General features: G+C 42.9%; 1 protein-coding gene across 1 annotated transcript in view; it reads left to right on the forward strand.

The window, feature by feature from the left end:
• The window catches only part of fam117bb (family with sequence similarity 117 member Bb), a 91,111-nt gene extending 65,117 nt beyond the window's left edge, over positions 1-25,994 (forward strand). Inside the window, exons 5-8 of the mRNA XM_066688628.1 lie at positions 18,358-18,501; positions 18,916-19,138; positions 19,296-19,416; positions 19,742-25,994. Of these exons, the coding sequence (XP_066544725.1) occupies positions 18,358-18,501; positions 18,916-19,138; positions 19,296-19,416; positions 19,742-20,051 (798 nt within the window). The 3' untranslated portion in view covers positions 20,052-25,994. The remainder of the gene's footprint in view (positions 1-18,357; positions 18,502-18,915; positions 19,139-19,295; positions 19,417-19,741) is intronic.
• Positions 25,995-27,597: the final 1,603 nt, after the last annotated feature.

The raw sequence follows: 27,597 nt of genomic DNA on the forward strand, positions 1-27,597 counted from the left end.
TTGACATTGTAATGATTTTGTGTGTATATATATAATATATATACACACACACACACACACACACACACACACACACACACACACACACACACAGTGAGGGGGAAAAAAGTATTTGATCCCCTGCTGATTTTGTACATTTGCCCACTGACAAAGAAATGATCAGTCTATAATTTTAATGGTAGGTGTATTTTAACAGTGAGAGACAGAATAACAGCAAAAAAATCCAGAAAAACGCATTTCAAAAAAGTTATAAATTGATTTGCATGTTAATGAGGGAAATAAGTATTTGATCCCCTATCAATCAGCAAGATTTCTGGCTCCCAGGTGTCTTTTATACAGGTAACGATCTGAGATGAGGAGCACTCTCTTAAAGGGAGTTACCTGTATAAAAGACACCTGTCCACAGAAGCAATCAATCAATCAGATTTCAAACTCTCCACCATGGCCAAGACCAAAGAGCTGTCCAAGGATGTCAGGGACAAGATTGTAGACCTACACAAGGCTGGAATGGGCTACAAGACCATCGCCAAGCAGCTTGGTGAGAAGGTGACAACAGTTGCTGCGATTATTCGCAAATGGAAGAAACACAAAATAACTGTCAGTCTCCCTCGGTCTGGGGCTCCATGCAAGATCTCACCTCGTGGAGTTTCAATGATCATGAGAACGGTGAGGAATCAGCCTGCTCGGCGAGTATTAAACTAAATAGGATTATATGAGTATGTTATCAATCCAGTTATATTTATAAAGCAATGCACGACCAGTAGGGCTTATGTCACAGAAAGGGCATAATTAAAATGATTGCAGTGTAGCGCAACAGGAACACTACCTATACCATAGTGTATCTAACAGTAAACTGTTAAAACCATGGAAAAGAAGCATCTGTAACAAAGGCCCAAAAAGCAGGTACTCAATCTAGTTTAGGTAAGAGCTCATGTGGAAGGAAAATTATCCAGTGCATCAATTCAGGACTATAACTGGCAATCAGTGGAATGCACAGTGATGTGGGTACCAACCTCGAGACTGGGATTAAACCAACGGTTTTAAGATAAGGCACTTTGCGATTAGACATGAGTTTATTTATGTTGTGGTTTGATCAGCAGGGCTCTTACTGATGAAGATAGGAGTATTTTGTTGTCTGTAGGTGGGGTGGTTGGGGTCGTGCAGTTGGGCCATCAGTGAGATTGCAGATTAAGTAAATCCAAAAGCATAGAACAGATCCCAAACTGGGAAGAGACATGGCAAATTGCATAATCAGTGGAATTAAGTGCAATGTAATACCCAGTCAACTGGAAAATGTGTTTTAAATACCAAATGGGTGGTATTGAAGTACAGCGGGCCCTATGTTAGGTGTTTACATTGAATCATAAGTATCCTCGTGTGGACAACGTGAGGAAGTGAGAAGATTAAGCTGAACAGTCTGTATAAAGAGAACACAAAGTCAGAGGAAGGAGTTTGGGGAATGCTGAAACTGCTTTAGTGCATTTGAGTAGTGTGTCCAGTGGTGTGGCCATTGTGATACAGCAGGAACAATGCTGCTTGAAAATAACCAGACACCAGAATAACTCCTGTACTAAGGGATGGTCATTTAACAGGCATGTTCAAAGGACTTCAGTGTAGCACAATGAATACTTGGGGTGGAGTGATTTGGGTATTCATACATTCAGAGGACTCCACAGCAGCCTTAGCTTTTGTAGCCTATGAGTTTCAGGACCCCCTCTCCTCGTGTCCACTCCTGGAGCAATGCAAGGCAATACAGTGGTCCTCCCAACATATAATATCCATGTTAAAAATACCCCTCAAAACTGTTTTTAATCATGTATTAGGCCATCTATCTACAAAGTAGCATTGTATTGCCTTTGTTTTTGTTTTTTATTCTGACTGGTTTGTAACTATAGTGACATGCCCACATGTTCCATATGCCCCAGAATGCCTCCGTAAGTGACCTCTGCATCCCATCGCAAATTGCCCCACCTTGTGTTTTGTACTGTTGTTTGTAAATGATTTCTCTGATCACTGCTCAGGAACCTGAAACATTTATCAACATCTGCTGCTGAGTTGACGGGCAAGTTTAATGCTCCTCAAGAAGGTGGTTAGCTTTGACATGTGTAAGACAAGACTCTATCTGTCTATCCCTGTATATTTGCACCCATTTTGGAGAAATTGATCTGTTGTTTAGCACGTTATCAATTGAGTCTCGTGTTGAAATGACTTTGGCTTTTGACATGCCTCGAGGCCAGAAGAGCAGGTTTACTTTCTTTCTCTTAAATACTAATAAGACTCTGAAAATTATTGCTTATTGCCATTATTGAGAAGTGCTGAAATTACATTGAAACACACTGTTGTTCTTTCCACAGTCTTATGCTTACCAGTCATTAAAAAGACAGATGATTTGACACCAACTCCTCCTTTCTGCAGTGCACTGCAGCAAGTGTTATATTTTAAACGAATTGAGCTTAGTGTGATTGTGATGAACAGAAAGCTGACACACACATTTCAATGAATGTATTTGTGTTTTAACTTATGCAAATTTAAAGAAAAAAAATGAAACTTACTTTTTTTTTTTTTTTTTTTTAGTTTTTATTTCCAGCACCAACAAATGTCGCTATGTGCCTCAGTCTAAATTGTGTATACTTTTCAATCCACATGTGTGTACCACCTTGAATCATCTGAGCTGAAGAATCACGCCTGACCTTTCGCATTATGCCTTGTCAACTAGAGGGCATTGTTTAAACATCAAAAGTGTTTAAAGACACTTACAATGCAATACAGTACAGCCATGTGTTAGTAAATTACAATTACAGTGTTGTATATCTCACTGTTGGGACATTAGCTCAGGACTACCAAGTTGCACAAACATACATTTTAAATCTTTCCATGTTGTCCTAGACAGAGACATGACACAGCCGAATGTCTGTGTAACTGCCATCTTTATGTAATCTCCCCCACTTCCTTTCTGTGTGTAGTTAATGGCCCAACTTAATTACTCTTTAGATCAGTTTACTCATGGAACGCAATCAATGTAATTATCTCTGGACTAGTGGAAATCTGATATTGGATATTGCAGCTGTTAACGTATAGGCTAAGTATAGGCTAATGCACACAATCATTGTCAACTGTGTTTTTTATCAGTTCTTATGTGAATACCCTTGATTTTCCAATACAGAATGTTTGTGTGTATGTATGTATATATATACGCACACACATTGTATTTATTAAATGTTCCTTGTTTAAACATTTTCTCTGAATCATCCTCATTGAAAAGGGTGTTGGTGTTGAATTCTGTGGCCTTTTCACTTTCACTTCCTCCTTTTTCTTCTGTGTTTATAAAGTTTAAGCCTCAGGAATTCTGCAGATCCATTTCAAAACCATTACAAGATTATTTATTGCCAGTCTTATAGCACACGGCAGTTCTCTGGACGTGTTTCTGTCTGCACACTGCTTCTTTATACATGAGATCTGAAGATGCTTCTTACAGGCATAAATATATCAACCAATTGTATTTGGTATTGAGAGTAACTTCTAGAATCTGAATTTCCCCTTAACAAGTGTGGAACAACATACATGAATAATAACATTATGTTGTATGCATGTAGCTTTAATATAGTATGTTGAAGGGCAAGACCTTCACAATTGCGGAGTTAGTTTAAAATCAGTCTCATCTAGGCCAGAACATGCTTGGTGAAATCTAGGCCAGGGTGTTGCTTGGACAGGAGTACTGTGGTGTTGGTGGATCAGTAGGTGGCACCTTTCTTTCCATACCTATAAATCCCAGTCTAAGAGACATCTGACCAGGATCCTCCTTGAGAACACGAATCTACCTATAACTCCAGTTAAAGGGGGCAAATCAAAAAAGTAAAGGGGGGTGTGGCGATAGTAGGATCATGTCCCAAGCCTGTAAACAAGACACTGACTCCTGTGAACTGTACTCCTCATCTGTCCTCTTAGTATTAACCCTCTTTACAAGACCATTTTCACAGTTACTTGAGCTCACGGGAATTTCGACAAGGCCTTCGAAGGGGAGGGAGGGCTCTCAGCTTTAGGGTCGCCCCGCCACGGTTCCCTTGCGAAGCCTTTCAGCCAAGTTACCACATACCTGCATCTGTGTGCTAAATATCTCCCAGCAAGGGCTTATTGACCTTCCCAACATCCTGCCCAGAGCGACCCACCCAGCCTCGGGCCTCAGTGGCCGGTCAGCTCCACTCGGCTGTTTTCAAATGGCTTTCCGAAAGCCATTTTTCACCCTCTGGTGTTTTCAGGAATCCTGCACTTCTGCCTGAACCCTGATCTCTGCATTTACCATACGTTGTGCTCTGTGTAACTTGCCAGGGTGCTGACCACCCCCCCCCTGCAGAAACACTATCTGAATGCTGCAGCTGGGAATCAGAAGCTGCAAGACTAATCAAACAAACCTATAATAAAGAGGACTCGGAGTGCTGCCAGCAGCAGTGTTTGGCTGGTAGGCATCTGTTGCACTTGGTATAATTTAGGCACTTTAAGTACAGTAATCCACATTCTTGACTTGCTTTTATGAGCAGCCCCTGCTGAGGTGAGGATGAAGTGAGACGCACTCGGCAGTCTCGTTGCTGTGATCCGCTGCTGCGCTCTGCCGTGACACTCTCTCATTCTGTGGTCGTGTTCTGCAGGATTCTCAGTGGCAGTGCCAGCTGCGTCCATTGTTTTTGAAAGGTTAGCAGATGAAACTTGTGTGGCGGATTTAAAGGGGAAGAATGAATGTTTGGGGACTGAAAAGGCTTTGAAAAGACTTGTTATTAATTGCAGGGTCCATTAAACTCACCCAGTAAGAAGCACTTGGAAAATCTTAAAAGGGGTAGAAGTGATTGTGATGTATAGTTTTTTGTGTTGTTTTTTAACCAGTATGTGGAGTATGTTATTCTTCTGACACATTTATCCGTTTACCACATAACAAAGGTTTGTCTTTCTCTGTTTTTGTGCAAAAACTGTCCACGCTTGATGGGGGTGTCAGGGAACTATCCCATCACAGAGGATGTATCTTTCCCATCAAAGAAATCCACAGAAAAGTTGCCTGGGTGAAAATATATAGCCTTTTTTTTTCTTCCCTGCTCTAGTATACAAATGCTCACGCTCCATTTCCTCACCGTCATATTTATCACAGAGCAATCAGGCTGACTTGATGTGCAATCAACAGTTTCCCCCAACTCAGGTCACGACTGGTGCAGTGCGTGCCTGTCTTCTGATTACATTCGGAGCCCTCCGTTTGCAGTCCCATAACTCTGCCAATGTCTATCAGTGAGAGGTGGAGCAGAGCAGGAGTCTTGTGGTTGGGGGGCTCCATCGCCACTGTCTGTGGCCTCAGCAGCTGTCCTGGTATGAAAGGCCTGCTGTTCTGTCCACCCTGGCACGTCGTGTAACTCGATGCCAGCATGTCTGCCACTGCCCGTGCTGTCCTGTGGGTGAGGTGCTCCTTTCCTAAACACAGCACAGCCACAGCCCCCTGACCTCTGCTGTGTGAGGCCAGATGAAGACTGACTGGGAAACACTGTAGCCAAACGAGGCCGTCACAGCAGTGTAAACACAGCGGCCTCTCCAGGGTCTGGACACCCCTGTTCTGCCTTCCAGAGCAAGCGTTACGTGACCTGCACCCTGTTTGAATAATCAGAGACTGATGTAGGGTGAATAAGGGAGCGGAGAGATGACGCATAGCAAGCCTTCCATTTTCAATTATATATACGTACGTGATATTCTATTATTCAGTATATTGAGGAGTCCAAAATGAACCAAAATACATCTTTCTAGAAAATAAATGTCAAAGAAAGACATGAAAGTTAAAATCAGAGTTACAGTTTAGTACATGAGATCTTTTTAGCTTTCTCTATAAACTGAATGATTGCTTTTTTATGTAAACAAAACAAACAAAAAACAACAATTATATTACATAATTTACCATATAACAAACTTGGTACCCCTTTGTAAATCACAATAAACAAAAACAGCTGGCAATGTAAACTAGGTAGAACAGTAAACATAACAGGCAAGTAAACACTAGACTTTTCACAGGAATGTGTGTACCTTCTGTCTCCTCATGAGAAAAATGAACAGAGACAGTGAGACTGTTTTCTCCACTATTTAATTCTACATCTCTTAACACTGTTATAGTATACCATGTGGTCTGTGGCTATGCCGACACAATTGCAGTGTTTCCTGATGAGATTTGTCAATTGGATGAAGAAATGGCTTGGGGAACCTATCATGGCTGCACATTGATCTTAGCAGTGGAGGTGGGAAGAGTGACTTTTAAGCAGACCAAAAGGACAGTCCAGAATAAGAAGACCCTACCTTAATAATAATACATTTAAATTATAAATACCTAGTCTCTGTCTTAGTACAGCCTCGTAAAGAATCATTTTAATCTACAGTGTGATTTGGCAGGCTGTCTTCATCCATTCCAAATACTTTTATTTGTTAGTAAATGTCCATTCTTATTTTTAAGAGAATGATCAAAGCCTGCTGGATGCCTTGAAGCGAGTCTGATGAACCTTGTAATGCAGTCTAGCTTAAACCATTACTGCTCACTACAGCCCACATCATTCAATGAATGTGTTGAGCAGTACTTTTTAGTTCAATCAGTTACATAGGCAGACACAATAAAGATAAGAGTTTTTATTTTTTATTATAGGCCTGTCCAACAAGCAGTATTTTATTTCGCCTCTGTTGACTGAACCATCTGCCACTTTAACGGGTATCTTTAGTATATCTGCATTAGCTAACTACTTATCTTGTTTCCACAAGACGGTTCCCAGCTATAGATTAAATTATTGTCTTGCTTAAACAGGAGTTATGAAACTGGGTTATTAGACATGAAAGCATTGAGCAGTTATCTGTAGTTTTCCAGTATACTGTAGATGATGTGTGTGATCCCCTGCCATATTCCCATTCCTGCACGAATACAGTATTTCCTGCAAAGGCTCTTCCTTGTAGAGAGAGTGAATGACATGGTGAAGCCTGATCAGGATGTGCTTTAATGTTTGTCCCTGTGCTGTCTTTCTAGGCCAGGGCTGGGGGGGGGAGATGTCTTTTCAGATGTTGGTGTTTACTCTATGTATTTATTTTAAAGGAAACCGCGTGTCTGATCTGTCCTTGCATGGAGTCAGGAGGCCTGAACTCTACAGCCCAAAGGGCTTTTTAGAGCTTCATTAGCTTGCACTTGTACAGAAAATGGCTCTCAAGCGCACACTAGCCCCCCCTCTCTGCCACATGTGCGGTCGTCTCTGGCGTCTTCATACAGCTGTGATTAAAGCCAGGTGACCGGTTGACAGCAGTAATCAGACACTTGTCGGTAAGGCCATCCATTAAATCCAGTCGCTCTGCCACCCCCTGTCAAGTGATTTTCAGCATCTGGTTTGGATCCAGTGGCAATATTTCTGAAGGGGAGGCAGGATTTGATTGCGTGTTTTAGGCCTGAAGAGGACGAACATGTCTTTCACCTGAACATGACATGTAGCTGCTTGCTAGGCCTTTGTTACCCTTTAAAGTAAGAGCCTAGCAGATCTGGGGCTCCAGTATTGATTTGAATGTGTGTGTGAAGGTGTTAGGAGAGCAGACACGATCACTCTTGCTTAGAGAAACTGCTACCACAGACACAGTGCTGCTCTGACTAAATACAAGCATCTCTGCAACAGGGTCTGGGCTGTAAATATTTACACAAAGGAGAGTACTTTTTAATTAAAGGTCCACTACCTCATACTGGTTCTAACGCAGCCCGTGCAAAACATGCACCAGGAAACTGCTGCCAAATGAACCTAATGATCAGAGCAGCAGAGCTATCGCATTGCTCCTCTGTAATGGAAAAAGACAGTTCAAATAAACACTGTACAAAAAAATCAAGCTCTACTCTTTTAGATATAGTACTTAAGCCTTGTTGGGAATCAGTGATTCCAGGAAGGGGTGTTGTAGACTGGTGTATTTTACAGAGAGGGGCTTATTTTGGTCATTTACTTTGAGCTGTACATTTGGAGAAATGGTTTGTAAGGAAAAAATAAAAATAAAAAAAGTTTATGAACTGAAAGCAATCCTAATGACGCTAGGCTTACAAATAGAAAGTTCCAATCTCAAACTGTTCCACACATTCAGTGTCCAATCCTTAATGTTTATAATTTGTCATTATATTATTTCCAGAGTCATATTGTGCGTGTTCACAGGCACGCAGTTCAGTGTCTATCTGCATTGTGTCACAGTGAACTTCCCACTCGTCAGATTGTGTGCATGCAATCTCTGGAATTGGGGTCGGCTCCTGTATAGAGTGGAGATCTCGTCGTGCTGCTGTGACCCTCAATGCCAGGGGGGTCAATACATAGGGCACCAGTCAGGACACTCCACTGGTTGGCCTGTTTCCTGTCCAGAATGAGCTGTGAGGGTCCTCCCCAGAGTCGGGGGGGGGGGGGGGGCATTGACTCTGACCCAGGCCCGACTGCACCTCAGTAAGCCCTCAATGTGACACAGAGAATCTCCTGTCAGTAACTAACATTAGGAACCCTTGTGACATCCTTTAAGGCAATTATATATAACAGACTGCAGATATGTAACGAAAAGTCACTGATGTGTTTTGGAACTTCATAATTTTAGCTCAAAAGTCATTCCTAAGTAAGAACTGGGTAATATAAAGAACTGGGTTATAGTAAACTGTTGAAAATGAACAAGGGCCCGAGAGAATCATGTTCAATAGGACAGTTACCAGGGGTAGATCTTAACTTTTTTTCCCCACTAGCCAGCAGGACTAGTGGCTCTCAAGTTTACTAGCCCGCCAATTCGGATCCATTCATTATTTTAAAGTATTGTCAGAAAGAGAATTGTTGAAAATATTGACAAATTGTGTTATTTAAAACTGTAACAAACTTTGTTCCCCTGAAAGGAATTAAAAATAATTGTAAATATGTAGATAATTAATCTGCTGCTTCTTTGTGCTCACATTTTGTATGATTTTCTGTTGTAGGTGAGTGAAATTGACCAGTCCACCCTTGCTTGCTTAAAGTACATTGAATGACAGTGTGACCTGGCTGTAGTTTAAATACTCCCTGCACAGTAGAAAATATGGTAGCAGTGCATTGCTTGACTTTGTGATAGAACTAAGCACTGGAAATTTCCTTTTTAATGGATATAGTTGCACGAAATAACCTGGTGGAAGTATTTCTGTTGGGTGCCTGTGAAAATTCCTGTCATTTTATTTTATACAACTGAGTGCATGATTTTCACCTGCTTACTGCTTTGTAAATGGAATGCTTCAAGATTAAAAAATGTTGCCACGTGGTCGGTGGTCGATCGCACATGCGCGAAACTAGCGCACCAGAAGTAGTGTACCGAGGACGAAATCTACGATGTTTTAAAATCCATAGATTTCAATCGTAACAACTCTAAAACGTAAGATAATATGCACTAGCCACACAGACTAGTTCTAGAGAATCTGTACTGGCCCACAGCGGTCTGCACTAGCCATTGGCTAGCGTGCTAGTGTTAAGATCGACCCCTGGTTACTCTCTAGTGTTTGTTCCCACTCCTAAATAAACAGGCCAAGTCACTAAATTATTATTTACCACATTATATATCGGTATGGCCAGCAGCACGACAAAACAAGCCTCATGCAGTTAGCAGCAATAGTAGTCTACTTAGTTAAAAACATGGAAATGTATTATTTGCATTTGCATGAAAACCTCAAAGCACATGTCCTTGAAAAATGTGCAGGAGGGGTGTGACTATCTGGACAATACCTTTTAAAAGGTATGAAAAAGAAATAAAAAGACGTTTTAAGTTTGTTCTTTGTTACATTTAACGATTGTCAAGTATTTAAAATGCCCTACCAAGGCTTTCTGTTGAAACGGTGCTTTCATACAGAAATGCGAGTCCCTTTATCAGCTGAATAAAGACAGCGTTTGAAGGAGAGGGTCCTGCCCCACATTCCTTGTCTGGACCTGCCTGCTGGCTGTTTCTCTTGGAGCTCCAATGTTTTATTGTTCTCTCCCCACTGTAGGGACCCAGCATGAGGGTTGAGGCCTTTGTAGGTTGCTGCTCGCTAATTTCAGGGCCAGGGAGCGAGAACAGCAGCTCTGTTGAAACTGAGGATATGGAGGCTGGTTCAGGAGGTGTTACAGCCCAGTAATGTTAGAAAGGGGGATAGAGGGGGAATGGGGCAGTGTGTCTGCTGGACGGGAGAACTGTTTTTTCTTTTTGCTTCTTTCTATTTCACAACCAAGTACCGCTCAAAGCCCCCAAAAAATGATTGATCAGCGAAGAAAAAGACGAGACATGAACAGTTTGAATCATTAATGTGACTGGTGTTAAGAGAGTCACATGAGTTGTAGAGAGGTCTTTCTGTGGAAGAATTTGAGGTGGGAAACATTCCTGTCAGCAGCCAGTAACACAGTTAAAGTGCTAACCTGAGCAAAATTTTAATTTCACAGATGTTTTAAGAACCCCACATTTCATTCATGTAGCACTTTTGACGGATTTAATCAATATATACAGTGAACAACTTGAGGGATTATGTGGCTCTCGGGGCTCCCTCTTTCCTCTTTCCTCCTTCCCCCTCTCCATAGATACACACATACACAATCCCAAACCCTGTCAGGTAAATGTAGGGAACTGCCACACTTCTCTCGTGGATTACGGAGTGACCTTTTTGCAGTGTTTCCGTTTGGGCTGGTTTTGTTGTTTGATTGATACACACACCAACCACCTGCAGAGTTCACGTAAGGTCTTCCTCCCATACAGCACCATGCGTCTTCACGCATTCTCTGTGGGAGATGCACTAGGGCTGGCTTGAGTATGGTGTGGAGAGGGAGGGGGAGGCAAATGGAGAGAGTGAGAAGGAGGGAGAGAGAGAGCTATGAGAAGGAGTGTGTGTTTGAGTGTGTGCTTGCTGCCCTAGCTGTTCAGGAGGGCCGTGTCTGTACAGCACTTGGTTTCCTCACTGGCAGCACTTCAGTCATGTTTCCTTTCTTTTGGCCTTCCCTGGAGGCGCAGGGCAGTCAGTTCACTCATTGGCACTTCAAGCTCTGGATTCAGAACAGGAACGTTTCATAATTAAATCAATCAACGCTTAATTTATAACCTACAGTCTGTTGCAAATAAACAAGAAAATCCCCTCGCCGAAAAGAACCTCACAACAACAAAGGAAATCAAAGTTGTATATCCCAGTTGGGTACTTTTCTTTTCAGAACCACTAACATCGCTCTTAAAATACAACTGAAGTGACACCGTCTGTATTGGCCAGTCAGCAAATTCAATTTCTTTATCTTCTTGACTTTGTGTTTTAAATTGAGTGTGGAAGTATGTCATTCCTTTGTCATTCCTTCTGTTCTTGTTGCTGATTTCTGTGGTCCGGTTCAGTAGCTCAGAGCTTCCCAGTCAAGGGGAGCCGCACTGACGGACCTAATGAGGAGGATGCGCCTTGCCTCTCATATATTATGCATTCCTGAGAGCGCCAGAGAGTCTAACAAAGACAGACTTGAGTGACAGCCTTCAGCTGCCCTGGACACTGCTGTGAGAGACAGAGGGGATTCCCCCCCTCGATGCTTATCTTCCTGTCTCTGTACGAGGGCTCCATCTGCATATTAAGATGAGACATTCAAACAAGCCAAGAGGAAAAGGTGACGGTGACACTCATGACCAGAGAGAGACACCTGAAAGGGTCCACATGCTCAAATGGCAGGTTTAAGTCCAGGTTCTAGATCTACACTACGCTTTAGCATATTTCAGTACACTAAACAAAAACCGCACTGCACTATACTACACTACAGCATACTACACCACACTGGACTAAACTACACCGGCCTAGTGACTGATCGATGTGTGTATATTTATAAGCAGGGGTCCCATAGGGCTGTGTCAGGTGTCTTCTCGTGTGCAAGGCGGACCCCAAGCAGTGACCTGCAACTCACCCCTGATGGGTTATATTGATGGGTTCATCTATTAAAAGCATGTCCGTCTCATGATTCAGTTCTGATTCTGGTTCAGTACAACCTTTATTCAGGCCGATGTTGTACTAATCCGCACCAAATATTCTGCAAAACGGCCCTTCTGCAGTCCAGAACATGGCCTTAACAAGCAGGAAGTCTGAGGCTCTGGATGTCAAGCACCATATGGTTAAACCAGTTTAAATCCCACCGTGACTCACGCCTGTTCCTTTCTGGTGTGATTCCCCACAGTTAAGGCCTCGGGAGGAGGAATCCAGATTTTTGTCATTCCCGCTTAAGCTGCAAAAACAGCAGAAAGTGGGCCCACTTCTCCCTCCCTCCCTTCCTACTTTTGCAGTCTCCTTGTTTCCAGAGCAGAGTCTGTGTAACACGTGTTAACGGCAGTTTCTCCTCAAGTCTGAGTAAAAAGGCCACTCGCCAGTCCCTCTCCCCCTCTCCACAACACCCTTTCCTCTGTGACCTGTTCACCTTTCCCCTTTTTGTTCTGACAGATCCTATGAAAAGAATTCTCATTTTTGTGTGAGTGCTCCCTTCAATGATTCTGTTTTGTCCCCCCCTCCCTCCCCTATTTTATCTTGCATTGTCTTGTGTGATCAGAGTACTGTATCCCGACACAAATGTATACATATTGTTCACTTGACTTCATTTGAAATGCAGCTCTGGCTGTGTATTGTTTTGTTTAATTTTGTTAAAGAGATGTGGCTGATTAAAATGGACACAAAAGAAAGCCAATCTGAAGCGGATTTTAAACAGAAGAGTCCTGCAGTTCTCTCTTCCGGGAAAGCTATTCTTTGCCACAAGGGCCATGGCCACATTACAGAAGTGCCCCCTCTACTGGAGAAAGGTGGAGATGTCTAGCCAGCATTAAATAAAACCAGCATTTGTCTTTGCTTCACTCTTTCAGCAGTGAAGTCCAGTCTGAAGGATAGATACAATGCTTGAAGAATCAGTCAGTATAAGGACCATGGTCTGCTTACACAAAGAAGTGCTCACCCTTTTCCTAAGCTTCTCTTTAACCACACTTTCAGCTACTTCAGCTCCTCAAGACTTTTTTTTGTTTTACTTTAGATGGATGTTATGTTAGTCTGTTTACTTGTGAACAGGGATCCTCTGTTGGAACTTGACACAGTGTGCTTTACAAACACATGTCTAACCCACAGAGGTCTGCTTTGTGTTCATTTGATGGTTGTACTCTCACACTCCCACACACAACTCCTGCATTTTTTAACAAAGCACCTTTTCCCTTATATTGTGTATCTGGCCAGAGAAAGATGAGCACAGTTACAATTACAGCACTGATTCCAGCTTCTTTGTCCACTGTACCAAATGGTTCAGTTTTCCAAGTTACGTGATCTCATGCGTTATCACCTCAACCTGAGCAGGGCTGGTGTGGTGAGAGACTTCATTAAATGAATCTCTTCTTTCGGGGATTGGCATTTTTGCATAGTAGTTGTCAAATTGATAGTTTCTGCATTAGGTATAGTTGACCTATGCCACTAGCACGAAGTGTTCTGGACTCTGACAGAATTGTGCTCCTTTGTCTGATCGCAGCCAGGTCGTGGTTGGCTGAAGCACACGTGGATTTCCGTGGCTTTCCATGCAGTTGTGCTCATATTATCAATAATAGGAGTTGTCTGCCATGTATCTGAGATGGTAGTTGTTCTGAACTGCAAGTGGCTTGACACAGCATGTTTCACTTGCATAGTACATGCCCTGTGTATGTCTCCCAGACTTCATATTGTATTGCACAGTCAAGAGGGCACAAGTGGAAATTATGAGGAGGCACTTCTTTCACAGAGGGTTGTGGGACTAGTTACCCAGTAAAGTCATCGAGGCAGACGCACTGGGATCCTGCAAGACTCGCCGGGTGAATTCCTTGGATCAATTGGTCAACATCCAAGATGAGTTAAAGGTACCATGAGGCCTCCTCTCATTGGTCACCTTTCTTGTGATCATTAATGCTTTGTGTAAATCACATTGTTGTAAAACGATAACTGTATAAACTATTCAAAACCATATAAAAATGTAATATATTTACATGGTGATGTTCTTTTATCTCTATAAGCTGGTAGTCAATGTCAATTCAGTGTAAAATTTTCCACCAGTTTGCAAGAAAGGTCCAGTGTGGCATTCACAGCTTCACATCTCAGTTGATGCCTTTTTGTACTGCACTGCTAAAAGAATGGAAATCTAATGTAACTGCAGATTTTTTTTTCATTATTCATTTCCTTCCTATGGAGCATGGGTAAACTTGGAAGCCTGCAGTACTGGTGGTATTCAAGATTTCTTATTAGAAGCAAATGGATAGAACCACAAATGTGCCTCTGATCCATAATGTCTTCAGGATCTGAAGTAGTTGAATTAATATCAGTAGTAGTAGAACTGGGGCTTTAACACCATAGTTTATTATTAGTTACAACAAATATTTCTCAAATTAAACAAAGTAGGCCGCCCCAGTCTTCTCAGATTTGTGCCACTGGCACTTATTTATTTTTCCATCCTAGTCTAAAGGGAGTTGTCTCAGGTCATGGCATTGTATATCTTTCAGGATTGAACAGCAACAACAACAACAAAAGACTGATACAGCAATTAGTGCAGTGTAGAATAAGTTGTTTTTATTCACTGTGTGAAATGCAGTAAGGAACTATATTATAAACCTAGAAAATAAGTTTTGATTGTAGTGTATTCATTATTAATTATATCACTTTTACCCGTTTTAAACCTGTTTCTGCTCTCACTGATTTGGAAACAGAACTCCCATTAGCGAATCAAATTGCATCTCTAGTGCTGACTAGACACTGTATGGATTATCGATGATACCAAGTTAAATATGCTCTTTTCATGATTTCTTTGGCTCTTGTATTTCTGAAAAAAGCTAATTACAGTACACATCTATCATACTTATCTTGTTTTAAATGTCTGTGAATAGTGTTCCGGGAACTGTGAAAAGCTCTGATCAAAGGTTATGTTACTCTTAAATGAAGCAGTATAATCCTGAATTGTATTTTGTGTAGAAAAGTGGTAGATGTACCAGGTCCTCCTTTTTGTCATGGAGATGCAGAAACAAGATGCTCCCCCAGATTCCCCGTCAGAACCCCCCCTCAACCTCCTGAAGAACTAGGTGGTCTCCTGTAGCGCTGACAACTGTGAATGCCGCGAGAGGGGGGCACAGGGCAATGTGGCAGAACTAGAGTGCCTACCGGTGTATTTGTTGTTTTTGTTGTCGTTACTGGAAATATTGTTTTGTAAGAGATGAAACATATGGCGTCTGGCAGACTCCAGCAAAGCACATGGTGCATTGTATTAAACTAGTGAAGTAAGACTCACAGGGACACACGCATATGCACACACAGAGCGAAAGAGCAGGAGGCAGTGTGTGTGCGTGCGTGCGTGCGTGGGGGGGGGGGGGGGGGAGGAGGAGAGAGAGAGAGAGAGAGAGAGAGAGAGAGAGAGAGAGGAACATTAGAGATGCAGCCTGCATTTTGCTGGGGAAAGCTGGCCGAGTCTCAAGGCCTCCATTGAGATGTAAATGAGGCGCCCAGAGGAGAACGGACAGCGCTGCCGCTCCGGAGCACGCCAGGCAGGAGAGATTTGCATCCCAGGAATGCCAGGACATTGTTCCTCCACACTGTCAGCTTGTTAAAGGAGCTGGGGAGACCAAGCGAGTGAGTGAGGGAGGGAGGGAGAGAGAGAGAGAGGGGAGGAAAAAAATAGCAGCACTCAGAATGACTGGAAGCGGGCTGTCAGGAAAGGTGGGGAACATATTTACAGAGACTCATTTTCTCTTTCTTATCAAACAGTGATTCATTTGGATGTGTCTAGATCAGGCGCAGACAATTAGACGCTAACTAGTGCTTTTATTTTTTTATTTTTTTGTTTTCTCCTTCATTGCTTTTCTAAGGGCTCAGTTTCCTATTAGAGATCAGTGCATTTAGTTCAGTGGTGTTGATAGCAGCACCGGGTCCATCGTGGCACTGTGTCCTCTTCCGCTTCTTTGCTGTGTCGCTGTTGTTATTCTAGATATGTTTTAATCAGAGTGATACCATTGTTTGGGGATGTTGATATCCTGCAATTAAGTTGCGGCCACAGTTAATCAAATCGCTGGATCTGGAAGAGGCTGGGGGGGTTATTATTTCTGGAAAGAGGATGGATATCGTAAAACGGGATCAGAGCTCTCATCGTCATTGCATTACATAACGGGGTGATCTTCTCAGACAAGGAAACTGGAGTGAAATTCAACCACTGGCATTTTCCTCAGGAAGTCAGTTCTTATACAGCTTATGTAATGATGTCTCTAATATGGAGATGTTTTGATCAAGAATAATCTGGAGTTGTGTGTGCAGAAGTTTTCACAGCCAGCACCCATGTCGGGATATTGTTAATGTTGTTTGTGTGTGTGTGTTCGCGTGCATTGAGAACGGGCTCCCTGCATGTCTAACGCTGTGGCTGTCCAGGATTTGTTTTTAGAAGGACAGTGTACTCTGGTCCTGACCTGCAATGAAACGGCCTGTGTGTAGAGAGGTCTGATGGGATGTTTGTTGTGTTGTCACTGACCAGAGTCACTGTGTTAGGAGACCGGAGTTGTGTGGGGTAACGCTGGACAAGGCTGAGTTCGCCCTCTCTGTGCTGTATTCCAGTCAGAGCTGTGGATCTGCACAGCTGTGGTGCGGCTTTGAGGGAATGAATAAAGAGCTATTCTGAGCTATACGCTGTCCACCCTGAGAGTAGACTGTCTGAGGTGGACCACTGTGGCTGCCCTGGCTCTCTCTCTCTCTCTCTCTGCAGAGCTCACACAGTCTTGTAACAGTTACTAAAGCATTGCCTCTCAACTCACTGAGCTCTTACTACTACCCCACCCCCACCTCCACCTGACAGAGAGGGTGGATAACTTGCTGGGAGGATGTCTGTTCTTATCACTCAGCTGAGGTGGACCTTAGCTAAACAGCACTCCCTTCAAAAACACACTCTCTCTCTCTCTCTCTCTCACACACACACACACACATACAACATTTTTACAGAGGATTGCAATAGGAACTTTTCATACTTTTTCTGTGGTCTGTGTGCTCTAGCACTATACAAGATGTGGGCTATAGCTGTTGGCATGGGCACAAGGAGCTGTATCTACCATAGGGTGTGGTTTTCGTTGCTCAATAAAAGGTCACTCAGACATTGTTTCCAGGGCTGCTCCGTATAGACATATACAGTATTAAAGCTTCTTACCATTTGGCTTTCATGAACAAACTGCTTTAGGGCCCTTACAAACAAATATGTCATTAGTTGATTATATTTAGGTAACACATTTCAACTGTGACAAGTATTGCTTTACCCACTCAATTCAAGGTAACTGTGTATTTTGCTGTAGCACTATACAGGGATGATAGTCTGTGTACAGCAAGCTGGAAAAGTCTCCCTTGAGGAGACTTCCCCCATCAGCTGAGGAGGAATGTATCTGGGACCTTGAGGTGCTATTCCTATCATATTCATTTAGTATGAAGTTGCAACATAGCTGTGGGCCTACGGTCCCGACTCCAACAGGGTATCTAGGTGTCTTCAGTACCTAGGAAACATTGTGAAATAGGTCTAATGAAGCCAATAATGATCTGCATTAGAGCCCAAGTGGACAGCATAGCGAACGACACTGTGGGCCTCCAGGATGGTCACCTGTTCTGTCTCGTGTTGTGTTGAGGGAGGAGGGTGTCTGGCTGGACACAAGTCTGTGATGCAGTGATTTTATGGGTTGGTTTTATCTCTGCAGACATGGGTGTCTCTGAGCATTTCTATGACAATTGTAATATGAGGGGTTGTGCAGGATGTGTTTGATTTGGTTAATTCATAAAATATGGTTATTATATTTTCAGGATGCTTAATTTATGATCTGGTTAATATATGCATTTTGATATACGCATAGTTTATGCATGTTCGTGATCATTAATTTGTAACGATGTCTCATATATAAACAATATATTAACAATTATTTTGAGTATTATTGATTTATATACAATATGTTTATGTATTTCCAGGGTGCTTGTTGTATTTTCAATATAATGTCATCAGCATGTTTGAGGTATATCTATGTTGGTTAATTTATAAGCAGTATTCTGTAATCAGAATACATATGCAGAATCGTTAATTCATTTTCAATTTCAATCTGCATGATTGATACATAAACAATATAGTTAATATCTTAAATGTGAATATCTTTACAATGCAATGTTGTTAAAATGCATAAAATAGTTTAGTATTTTCAGAGATGGTTAAATTATAATCAGTATAGTAATGATAACCTGATAATCCTGATCCATGAGAACAAGCCCCTCACTGTCACCATTTTATTTAAAAAAAAAAAATGGAAAAAAAAAAATTAATGGAAGATGTGGTTTGACTTTTCCCCTGATTCCTGTCTCTCTTCCAGGCTCCCATTCCAAAGAGCGTTCTGATTCCTATTCCAATTTCCAAGTCGACTGTGTCCCGATTCAGGAACAGCGTGGAGGGCCTTAACCAGGAGATCGAGCGCATCATCATCAAGGAGACCGGGGACAGAGATGAGCAGCTCGTTGTGAGTGTCCCGGGGCGGCAGGGAGGTCCCACGCAGTGCGGGCTGGAGACCGGCAGTCACACGCTTCATACACTGGGGCTTTCAGGACAGGGCTCTGCAAAATGACATCAAGGGGTCTTGTAGTGGATGTTCTTAAAACCGGAGGAGGTTGCAGAAAACAAAGAGATGATTGTATAAGTAGAAGAGTTTAGTCAGAGGCAGCAAAAGGTCGATATACATAGGAAACACGTGACCGTTTACTTCTTAAAGGTACATCAATACGGACCCAGGCTAGTATATGCTTATGGAACAGTCGTCGTTTCTCTGAAAACAGGGTGTGCATATTAGGAGAGAAATCAGGGTCTGATGCTCGGTACAGCACCGCCGGGGTCAGTTTATGGAAACCTAACCTTGTGTGTGTGTCCCCTCCTGCAGCCCCAGGACATCCCAGACGGGCACCGCGCCCCACCCCCCCTGCCCCAGCGCAGCAGCAGCACCCGCAGCATCGACACGCAGACCCCGTCCGGGGCTGACAGGGGCAGCAACAGCAGCAGCCGCTCACAGTCCGTCTCGCCCACCTTCTTCACCATCTCCACTGAGGGCAGCGGGGAGAGCCCCTGCTCGGCCGACGACCTGCTCACCGATGGCAGGGAAAAAGGTAAGGCCTCCCTCCACACGAGCAGCCCAGTAGGCCCAACACATATAGCTGGTGTGTGCGCTCCGGCTGCTCATGGAGGTCCTCAGTGTGACACTGGCCATGGTCTGGAGTGCCTGTCTCACTGTTCACTGCTGCCCTGCCCCCTCTCTCTCTGCAGACTGCGGCCCCAGCTCTCCCCTGCCCAAGTATGCCTCGTCGCCCAAGCCCAACAACAGCTACATGTTCAAGCGGGAGCCTCCTGAGGGATGCGAGAGAGTGAAGGTCTTCGAGGAGACGCTGTGAGTCACTCTGCGCCTCTCCGCTGCCTCTATCGTCTCTTTCCCAGGGACACTGCCGCTGATAGAAACAATGCTGCTGTGCCTGTTTCAGATCCCACGTGCAGCTTACATTGCCTTCAAGGCTGTGGTTTTATACAGAGTAAATGAAGATGAATAAGGTTCAGATCAGTGTAAATTAACATCAGTCACAGCAAATGTATGATTGTAAAAGCAGAGGAGCCTTTCACATGTGTGTGACAACTTAAACACAGAGTCAAGCATGTTGAGATGTGAGCGTGCTGCTACGTGTGTGTTGCTGAAGGTGTGTTTGTCCTCCCTGCCACAGGCCCCGGCAGCTGACCGAGATCCCGCAGTTCTACGGTCCCGACAAGAACAAGGTGAACTTCATCCCCAAGAGCGGCTCTGCCTTCTGCCTAGTCAGCATCCTCAAACCTCTGCTCACCAAACCGGACTTGACGTTCAAGAGCTCTGCCCACAGCCTGGCTGTCACCTCGGCACTCGCCCCCACGGTCCTGCCGCCCCTCGCCATGGCAGCGCTGCCCAGCAACGGAGAGCAGGAGCGCGTGTCCCGGGGGACCAGCACGGCCAGCCAACAGCCCTCCCTCCCCAGGCACATCGAGGAGCCGGAGAGCTAGGCCTCCAGAGGCCGACCAGACCTTTCATCAGCATTCACCTCCTCTCCAGACATGACGCACATTACTCCAACGATCGAACACCTCTGGCCCTGCTGCTCCACAGATGCTTGCAATTGGTTCATCTAGTGTTGTGGGGCTGGGCTAGAGGAAACACAGCAGGGGGCTTTCCCAAAGGGTGGCGTCCACTTCATGACAGCTTTGCTGGGGGTGGCTCCCTGCTGTGGACCCTGACAAACAACAGCGGGGAATTACGAAACCAAACTGAATCTATGATTGGCCACCCTTTGAATTCGTCTGCCCCAGGATGTTGGCCAGGGACCTGTATTTCCTCACCGTGTGCAGTGCAGCCTTTCACAGATCTGATTTTGGTGGCCGGATGGCTACAGTCTTAAAAATGTTCAAATATATATGTATTTAAAAAAGAAAAAAAAAACTACTACGGCTCTGGGAGACAGAGAACCTGGGTTCAGCACACACAAATGAATCTTATTTTTATTACTGATTATTACTAGGGCATTCATTGGATCTGTTTGGTTTTGGTCTTGAACTGCATACATGCATCTCTGATAACTGCTCTGAACGTGCAGCTCAGCCAAGGGACAGCTGGTAGGAGGACTTTCAGCTGTAACACCAGGGTGAAAGGAAGAAACAAACGTGCCTGCCCTTGTTTTGTTCTAACCAGTCTGGTTCACCCACACATCTGGGTACCAGTTTCCTTTCTGCAGAGAGAAGTTTCACAGCGCTGCGCCCAACGCCTTTGCTTTGCTGTGTTTGTTACACAACAATTACAGTGGAGTCGCTGTCATTGCTGGGAGCTTCTAATGTTTACCGGCTTTCCAACTCAGCCCAAATGACTGTCCTGTGGGTTTCTCAAACTGCAGCGAAAGGAGGGAGCAAGTGAAGGTTTGACAAGGACTTGAGTCTAATTGTGGGGTATAAATGTGTGTCCTGTTCTGTATGTCTTTCGGCTGAACTGAAAGCGATGCACTCCTTGACACAACGGATTAAACATTTCCTGCATTTCACTATGACTATCCTCCCATCCTGTCCTCTTTGGCATCACGTGTAGCTGATCCCCGCCTCACTCTAGGTGTCTTACATTCTCTCAAATCAGGGATCTCGTTTTCATGAACAGAAGGCCAAGAAACCGCAGTGGCCGACGGTAAAAGTGCTTAGCCTGAGAACGGACACTTCCTTCCCGTGAGAATTTCCATCTTTCTGGGAATGAAAAGAGATGATCTGCTTCTCAAAGTACCTCTCAAAACTTCAAACTGAAATGTATGCCTTTCATTTTCAAACGTCTCAAAAGAAGTAGCCTATCTAAAGTGTTTTAATTACTATTTTATTAACAGGTGTCGCAAATGAACTCTTCAAGTGTGTGTAAGCCGCTCTATTTTAAGGTTCGCCGCAGTGGGTTGCCGTTCTGGTAGTCGGGTCAACCCAGGGCAGTCAGGAATATGGACCAAAACCTGGAATGGTATTTCCTAACAGAAGTAAATTACTTTTTTTTATTATTTACTAAGCCTTTAGATATTGTGATTTAGAGAGAAAGAGATTAAAATATAATATTATTCCCAATAGTGGTATCTTTTAACCAAGTACCTAATTTCACACACAACTGTTTTCTAGTTTCAAATGATGGAAGTGGAGATTTCAAACACCTGCTGCATGAAGGGTTGCCAGCAATATTACATGAAAAACTGGAAATTTCAGTGAGAAAGAACATCAACAAATGGTACTGTTGATTGAGAACTATTGCTGAAGTTAAATGTAATGCTTTAATTTCTTTAGTTCTCTGTAAATCCTCAAGTGAGTTAAGCAGTCTTATCCTCTGAAACAAACCTAGTTTAAGCATAGCTCTTATGCGGTTCAGTGTAAATCCGTTGGCAGGACAAATTGAAATAATGTTATACAGTTTAACATTCTATTAGAACAAAGTCTTGCTTGTCCACAAACCAGTTAACATTCAGCATAGGAACGGTTGAGATGTACGAAAGGAAGAGGGGTCTGAAACGGGAGGCGGGGAGTTTGGCCAGGGGTTCAGAGCACATGAATTGACAATGTGTTCATATGATTGTGTGCTCTGTGTCTCTGTACACGCCAGGACCATGCAGCCCGGCCCGTCTCTCCTCGACTCGCATCTCTGACTCCTATACTTCCACTCTTCTTCCATTCTCCAGTTTCATACAGTTACTGAAGGTTGTCTTTTCCAGACAGGACAGTGCAATCGCTTTGACACATGTGTGCTTTACATGAGTCAAAAACTTAACAAATTACTTTAAACTGAAATCATGATTATTTCATACCGCTTTGTAATAGAGTCGTTGACAGATTTTATTCTGAAGTGTTCATTGAATCGCAACACAAGTCTGTTATATAGAAATATCATGAATAAAGTGAGACCCTCTATATGTAGGTTACCAGCATATCAGTATTTCTAATAATCTCACGAGTCTTCTGGTGTTTTTTTTCCAGCATCCCAGTGAGAAAATGTTATTTAAAAATAGATCTTCATACTCAATTTAAATTAAACTATACAATACACTGCTGAGGATCCATAAATGCCTGATCTATATACAACCTGATTAACTGTTTTGCTTTTATTTTGCCTCCCTGGACATAGAAAAATATATCTGTTAACTGTAAGCTTCACATTGCTAACTGCCCCCCACACCCTGTTTCTCTGGTTTCTCTTCTGGGAGATAGAGATCACCTTTCTTACCAAAGCTGCCTTCCACACCTCCATGTTTGGAGAGAATGGCCATCTGTGGTTTCAGCCCAATAATTTGAGTCCTGCACATCGTACTGGTCATATGTCTGCCACAACATCAGCCTTTGTCCCATTGGCTCGGCCATCAAATGTAACACACAGGCCTTTACATAGAGGATCGCTCTGTAGCTTCAGAAGACACTAGCCTCTGTTTATTGTACATTGTACCGTATACTGCTGTAGTTGTAATGAATCAGTCGTCACAGCCTTCATCTGGTCATTTTCAGTGTAGTTATGTATTGGTGATATCTTTTTTTCAGGTCAGAGAAAATAGTCATGATCCCAGTCGATTGAACCGAGTTAAGGTTGTGTTGGACTTCACTCCATAGAACATTGTGTCAAATGAAGGGTGTGTATAATATGGACTATAATCTCCCACATTTTGAGGATCATACTTTACCCCACACACCATCCCCACTTTTCAGACCGTCTACACTTGAACTGGAGTCACGCCCGGCCACAGGCTGCTTTATAGTCTGTAATGTTTGTTCTTGTTCTAGAAGTGAGTCACAGTAGTAATCTCCTGATCACCGCGGTCATCCTGCCAATGATTAAAGGTTTTCATGATGGCTGCAAAGGAATCTGACATTTAAAGCATGCATTAGGAGCTGAATCTTATGAGCGAACATAATTTGTGGGGGTTTTCAGAATCATTGCTGTAATTAGGCAAAGGCTGCACTGCGCTTACATTCTTTAAATTCACCCTGTAAAATTAGTGGCGTACATCTGACAAGAATATGTATATTTTTAAACATTTCAGCAGATAATGGAGGGGGAAAAAAAATCAGAATAGCAATCCAGATGATTGTGTTCATTCTAGCCAGCTTTTTTGAGATGTGGGATCACGCACGATTCTTGACTGATGTTTCTGTATTTGACGGGGGACATTTTTTTGTATAAAGCAATATGCTCAAACTTTCATAGGATTTTAAATAAACATCAAGAGACACAATTGAGAGCTGATCTTATAGGTTGACGTATCTTTTTGAGGTTAAAAAATATATATATTTTTGTAGCCATCAAATAGAGCATGGTAGCATTCACAAAATAGTGGGCTTTTTAAAAAGTTAGAAATGTGTGTCTCTACAGGCATTACTCAAATAAAGAGACTGTTTTTGTTTTAAAAAATGCAATCAGTAAGTAATTTGCTTATAGTAGAGTTGAGAAGGGGGTGTAGTCACATGGTCCCTTCACTCGAGCACGGTAGGATATCTGAGATTTCAGAATACATGCAGTTGGCCTTGCCATGTACCGTTTTTATTTATGAAAGTGTAATGTTAAGTAGGGTTAAGTATGAGAGATTAAACGAGAGCTTGAGATCAATCAACTGTACTGTCTTGTGAATGAGACAATTGGAGCATATTGTGGTGTCGCAATTAGTAACACCAGTGGTGCAGGTTCATTTTGGGAAAGAAAACACCCCCAGCCTGTTATTTTGTTTGTTCTCATTTAAAAGAGCAAAAAAAAAAAAAACACCTGATCTTAAATGTTTCATTTTGAAACGCATAGAAGCTTGATTTGGATTTTGAAATGAAAGTTGATCATGTTGATTCTGTTTTTAGAGCTGCAGGTATTTCAGGTTGTATTGTTAAGATGTTAAGATGTCTTTGGCTACCTGCCATCAAAAACAAAGCCAGTCATCGATTCAAAGATGGCTCTCAGTTCGAGGCCTTCTATATTTAACATGTCGCTGTGTGCTAAACCTCACATGGCATACTTGGAAGCCAGCATGAGAGCCAGCCAGCCAGTCTGCCGTGCTCTGCTGGGGTAGTTTGCTTGTTGAGGCCGTCCTGAGTGAAAGCAGGGCAGATAGTGTCAAATGTGGATCCAAGATGTGACTGTAACCCAGAGGACGCTGGTCTTTCTGCATCAAGGGTTGCCCACTGCTGTGCTACGAGTGGAGTTTACCGTTTACCATGAAATAACTTCCTGTCAAATGCGTTCCTAGAACGAATCAATGAATGGAAAAAATAATTATCTTTGCTATAGTTTAAAAAGCTTTTGCACAATATAGAAAGTATTTTGAGATGCAAAGAATGGTTAACCTGTTGAAACCAAAGCACGGTTATGAAATTGGATCAGCCTGTCCATTCAGTCTAAAATAGTACAAGACACACACCCTGAATTCACTGTCTTTCATGTCATGGATGGGACTCGGTATTGTGTAGTAGCATCCTTGTCTATTAAAGGTGAGACGGATCTGGACGGGATGCTGGTGAACCCGGCTCCTGTTCTCCTGCACCAGGTAGATGGAGAGTGTTAGAGGGACGTGATGTCATCGAATCGTAAGCGTTGAAGTGGGTGGGACTGTGTCCGACTGTGTCACGTCACAGTGGAGGCTGCAGTCGTTTGAATTCTCAGCTGTGGAGAGCACCTGTCTATCCGGGGATGGCGCGCTGGTTTTGAACTGGGGACACTGGGTATAAGTGTTCGATTAGCTGTTTCTGTTTCTCGATCATCATTATTACAATTATTAGTAAGCTATTATGTTGTGCTTTAAGAACACAGACTTGTACTTGAATATCCCTGCGCTCTTTCTGTCCCGATTCCTGTGCAGACTCGGGCTTTCTTGTTTTCCATGCTCACAAAGCGTCTGCTAATGTTTCGGAAAAGAACTACAAAAGTTCTTCACGTTTTTTACAGAAAAGGCCTGCTTCTTTATTTCGTGTGACTGCTAGTTCTGTTCTCAGGAATGTATAAAATTTAACAGGAAATTCAAACATTTTGATCAAATATATGTACAATACTCTATTTAGAGAGATTTTATCAACTGTATCTATCTATGTATCTCTATATATAGATATTAAACCTTCAAGCAGGTCTCTTTGAAATAAAAGCCTCTTTTGCATGTTTTCAAAATGGTAAAGGAAAATTAATCTCATTTGTTAGGATGTGCAGAATATAATACAAATATAGCTATTTTCTAAAACACATTTTCTAACGTAGGAATTTGTGTAACTGGCTTAGATCATTTTTTTCTCTTTATGAAAGCAGACTCGGTCACTGTACACATCGGACAGACTGTTAAAAATGACTGTAAATGGATTACTGTTTTTTTTTCCTTTTCCCCTTTTCTTTTGGATTAATTTTGAATTATTTTACCAGCTCCTCTCCTGATATGAACCTGGCTATGTCTGTATTTGAAAACAGAATAAAATTGCACTTGCTCCTGATTTTCACTTCTTGGTTCGATCACCGTTTGCCTTTTTATTTTCATCATTATAATTATTGTTGTTGACGTTTCTGCTGATTCATGCATTGGATGTGTTTTCAGTCATTTGGCAAGATTGTTACTCGGTTATTGTTCATTCCTGTCCCACCCTGACATCCTACGCAATCCAAGTCTGAAATGCAGAATTATTGTGCACAGTGCTGGTTACATCTACCCTAAATGAGAGACCATTGAGACACCAGTATAGACAACAACCAGTAACAACATCATAACCTCTTTCCAATGGCTTTTAAACTAATCTAAAAACTATTCAAGGCTAACACTTGCAGCAAAGCTTTAATAGGATGTCATCCAATACATCCTTCTCCGCCACAGCACTTTTACCTGAAAAGCATTCTGGGTACATAACCTTACTGTTCACTGCCAGACTGGTGCACTGGAGGAGGTTTCGCTTTTGTTGGTCTCGAATGTCATCCAGTAATCCAAGAGGACACCTTTTATACTCTGTAGCTACGTACAGTTACAGGGCCTCCTGGAAAACCTGGAATAGCACAGAGCGATGCTTCAGTGAATGACTCCTTATTAATGTCTGTGAAGGGTTAAACGTGTGGGGGGTGTAGTTCGTATTTGACCTGAGAGAGATACTGAGTCGGGCCTATGGTACCGTTCAGAAGTCTGACTCGTAGTGGAGAAAACGAGTTATCTTTCGGTTGTTGACGATGTTCAAAGCGTCGGGGCCTCAGCCACTGCCAGCAAAATGTTTTACAAAGGCTGGTGTGAAGCCCTGCCTTCGGGGGGGGCGGTTTAATCAGTCGACATCTGTGAGAACAAGGTGTGCGCGATTAATCAGGTGTGCAGGAATGGAGGATTACCGTACTTAGTGGAAGATGCCAGATTTCCCTTTCCGTCAGACTGTCTCCTCCGGGCGGCTCTGCCCACAGAAGTACAAAGAACGTGGAGTGACTTTCCCATTGCGTTTGTGGGTCTATTTGTTGGTTTATATTATCTTTATTCAGAAAGATCAACAAAATTATTGTTCAAAACAACCAACCAGACACTGAACCTTAAAGTAAACTGGGGAACTTTGATGTATATGGAAACACTTCAATGCAAATACACTTATTAATATTCAAATCTTATTCAAATAACCAAATTGATACACAGTGTCAATATATGACTTTAAACGCCTTGCAGGAAGCCCACTGGTTCACGTTGACAGCACTTTGACTGCAGATGAATTACGAATAACAGATCTGAATCTGTTGCAGCTGCAAGGATGCTCATTTGCCAGCGGTCAGACCCTGCTGGGCAATCTGCGGTCACCAGAGCAGAAACTAGGCTGTAGAAAGAGCGGAGGAGGAGGAGGAGGAGGAGAGCAGCCTGTGGGTTTGGTTAATATCGGGGAGCATTTTGCGACTGGGCTGCCCTGTTCTACCAACACAGTGAGTACGGAGTCATGGTCGTCTCTTCTGCAAAGCACAAAGATTTTCAGTTTAGATGTGAGGACGAAATGAGTATTACAGATATGAAATATTATTACAAACACTATGATGCTGCAAGCAGGATTTACCTGCTCCTGGTAGCATTAACCTCGATTTCCTTTG

This window comes from Amia ocellicauda, chromosome 16 (genome assembly GCF_036373705.1).
Source record: "Amia ocellicauda isolate fAmiCal2 chromosome 16, fAmiCal2.hap1, whole genome shotgun sequence".
In the NCBI taxonomy this organism is placed as follows: Eukaryota; Metazoa; Chordata; class Actinopteri; order Amiiformes; family Amiidae; genus Amia; species Amia ocellicauda.